Source organism: Tupaia chinensis, unplaced genomic scaffold, assembly GCF_000334495.1.
Source record: "Tupaia chinensis unplaced genomic scaffold, TupChi_1.0 Scaffold000709_1, whole genome shotgun sequence".
Taxonomy (NCBI): domain Eukaryota; kingdom Metazoa; phylum Chordata; class Mammalia; order Scandentia; family Tupaiidae; genus Tupaia; species Tupaia belangeri.
In genome coordinates, this window is record NW_006160232.1 from 1,757,679 (window position 1) to 1,759,998 (window position 2,320).

General features: G+C 41.6%; 1 protein-coding gene across 1 annotated transcript; it reads right to left on the bottom strand.

Annotated features, from left to right (window-relative positions):
* Positions 1 to 923: 923 nt before the first annotated feature.
* LOC102497894 (olfactory receptor 9I1) lies at positions 924 to 1,868 on the bottom strand. Its single transcript, XM_006160835.1, has one exon. It carries the CDS (start codon positions 1,866 to 1,868, stop codon positions 924 to 926), a length of 945 nt encoding a protein of 314 aa, XP_006160897.1.
* Between the last annotated feature and the right edge of the window lie 452 nt (positions 1,869 to 2,320).

The window sequence follows — 2,320 nt, forward strand, 5'->3', positions numbered from 1 at the left end:
CCAATTAAATATTTAAATTTGTTTTATTTCTTGGTGCAAAGGATTGAGTTATTCATCTTCCTCAATCCATAATCTTCACTGACTTTCTATCATTGCTCTCATAGGAACTTCTGGAAAGAAGTATTTTCTTTTTCTCAGTCTGAAAATGATTGCCTAGGTGTTTTGTTATTTTTATTAAACTGTCTATTTTTATGTACTTGTTTGTGTCTGTTTATGTTTCACAAATAAATGCTAGCTCAGAGATTCCAAGATATAATCTTTGATCCATAAAGAAAGGAGATGTTGGGACCAGCAGTTGGGGTAATGTCCATGTCACTGGACTCCCATGTAGTCGACCACGGTTCGAGTCCTGGACCTGGTGGCTTAAACTCATGCTGGGCTTGTGTGCATGCATGCCCAAAATCCTGAGAGGAGAATGGAGGAGAAGTGATTGTGGCGTGGCCATCCCCCTGGGGGGTGGTTTCTCCTTTCTGTCTCTGTCTCTCTCTGTCTTTCTGGTGAGCGCCCACACCCTATAGTAAAAACCTCATAAAAAAAAAAAGAAAAACATAAAGAAGGAGATGCTGATGGGAGCAATTAAAAAAAAAAAAAAAAAAAAAAGAATGGCAAGTCCAAACATAGGCGCAGAGTATACGGTGGTTTAAAATAAACTCAAGACTTTTTAGACTTGAGATTCCATATTATTACATGAGAGAATAGCATGAATTGCTGGGTGCTAAGGAATGGATCGAAGTGGGAGAGAGAGGTTAAGAAGAAAGTACCACGGAATTGTTGGAAGAAAAATTTACCAGTTGTTAGTTTGTAGTTTTTCTTCTGTACCTGGTGGCACCTGTCTGCTTTCTCTCTATTTGTGAGTATGTTACATGTAGTGTTGGTATATTGACATAGGAAGGAAGCAGACTGAGAGGCTCTCTCACTCAGATCTACATGCTCTGGGACACCTGAAATCTACCAGTGACCTTCTTGAAGGCAGTTTTCACATCCTTGTTTCTCAGGCTGTAGATCAAAGGGTTCAGCATGGGTATAACCACGGTGTAGAAGACAGACACCACCTTGTCTTCCTCCAGGGATTTGCCTGAGCCGCTTCGTAGATACATGAAGATGAGAGTGCCAAAGAAAAGGGCCACAGCAGTGAGGTGGGAGGCACATGTAGAGAAAGTCTTGGCCCTGCCACCTGAAGACTTTATTCTCAAAATGGCCTTGATGATGAGCAAGTAGGAAATCAGAATGACCAAAGCGTTGGCTAAAATCACAAAGTTGCCAAAGAAGACAATGACAATTTCAGTGTTTGTTGTGTCACTGCAGGCAAGCTTCAGCAGGGGTGGGAGGTCACAGAAGAAGAAGTTGATCTGATTGTCACTGCAGAAGGAGAGGGTAAAGGTGCATGCAGTACGCAGGATGGCCCCTGACATCCCACAGACATAGGATCCTACCACCAAGCTCCAGCAGATTCTGGGATTCATGGCCACTGTATAAAGTAGTGGGTTGCTAATAGCAACGTAACGGTCATAGGCCATAACTGCTAGCATGAAACACTCTGTGCCTGCACAGATGGTGAAAAAAAAGAACTGGGCAGCACAGCGGCCATAGGAGATGGCCATTTTTCCTGTAACCAGTGTGGCCAGGATCTGAGGGGTGATGACTGAGGTGTAACAGGCATCGAGCAGGGAGAGGTGACTCAGGAAGAAGTACATGGGGGTGTGGAGGTGGATATTCACTTGGATTAGGATAATCAGCCCCACATTCCCCACAAGGGTGATTAGGTAGAAACTCAGAAAGACAAGGAAGAGGAGAATCTCCAAGTTGGGATAGTCAGTAAAACCAATGAGAATAAACTCAGCTATTGTAGTGAGATTATTCTTGGCCATGGATTTATTATGGATTGTTGGTCTGAAAATGAGAATTAAACTAAAAAAAAAAAAACCAACAAAAACAAAAAACCAAATCAGAATTGAAGAACAGAATATTTATCTCTTTGATAGATGTCAGGTCTAGAATTCTGAGCTTGTTTTTCAACCCGGCTGATTCTTCTTGGGTATCTCCTGCATTTCATGAAGCTGAGCCTTAAGCTGATGTTTCTGATTCAAATGAATTCTGGTTTACATTTGTAAATCTCTGTAAAGATAAGAAACAACATGATTCTCAGGTTTGGAAGAGACCTAGAGAGCTTCTGTTTCAATATCATTTGGGGCTGGAGTCACCTTTACTGTATATCTACCGTGGATTGTCCGTCAGCTGTGTGTTTCCATCTACAAACAGTTCTTTCTGTTAATTCTTTTTGACTAGATTCTTTACATAACAGCCTTAGTTTCACCTTTTT

Coding starts and splice junctions, on each gene's coding strand:
- LOC102497894 (XM_006160835.1), bottom strand. CDS start 1,868: ATGGCCAAGAATAATCTCACTACAATAGCTGAGTTTATTCTCATTGGT.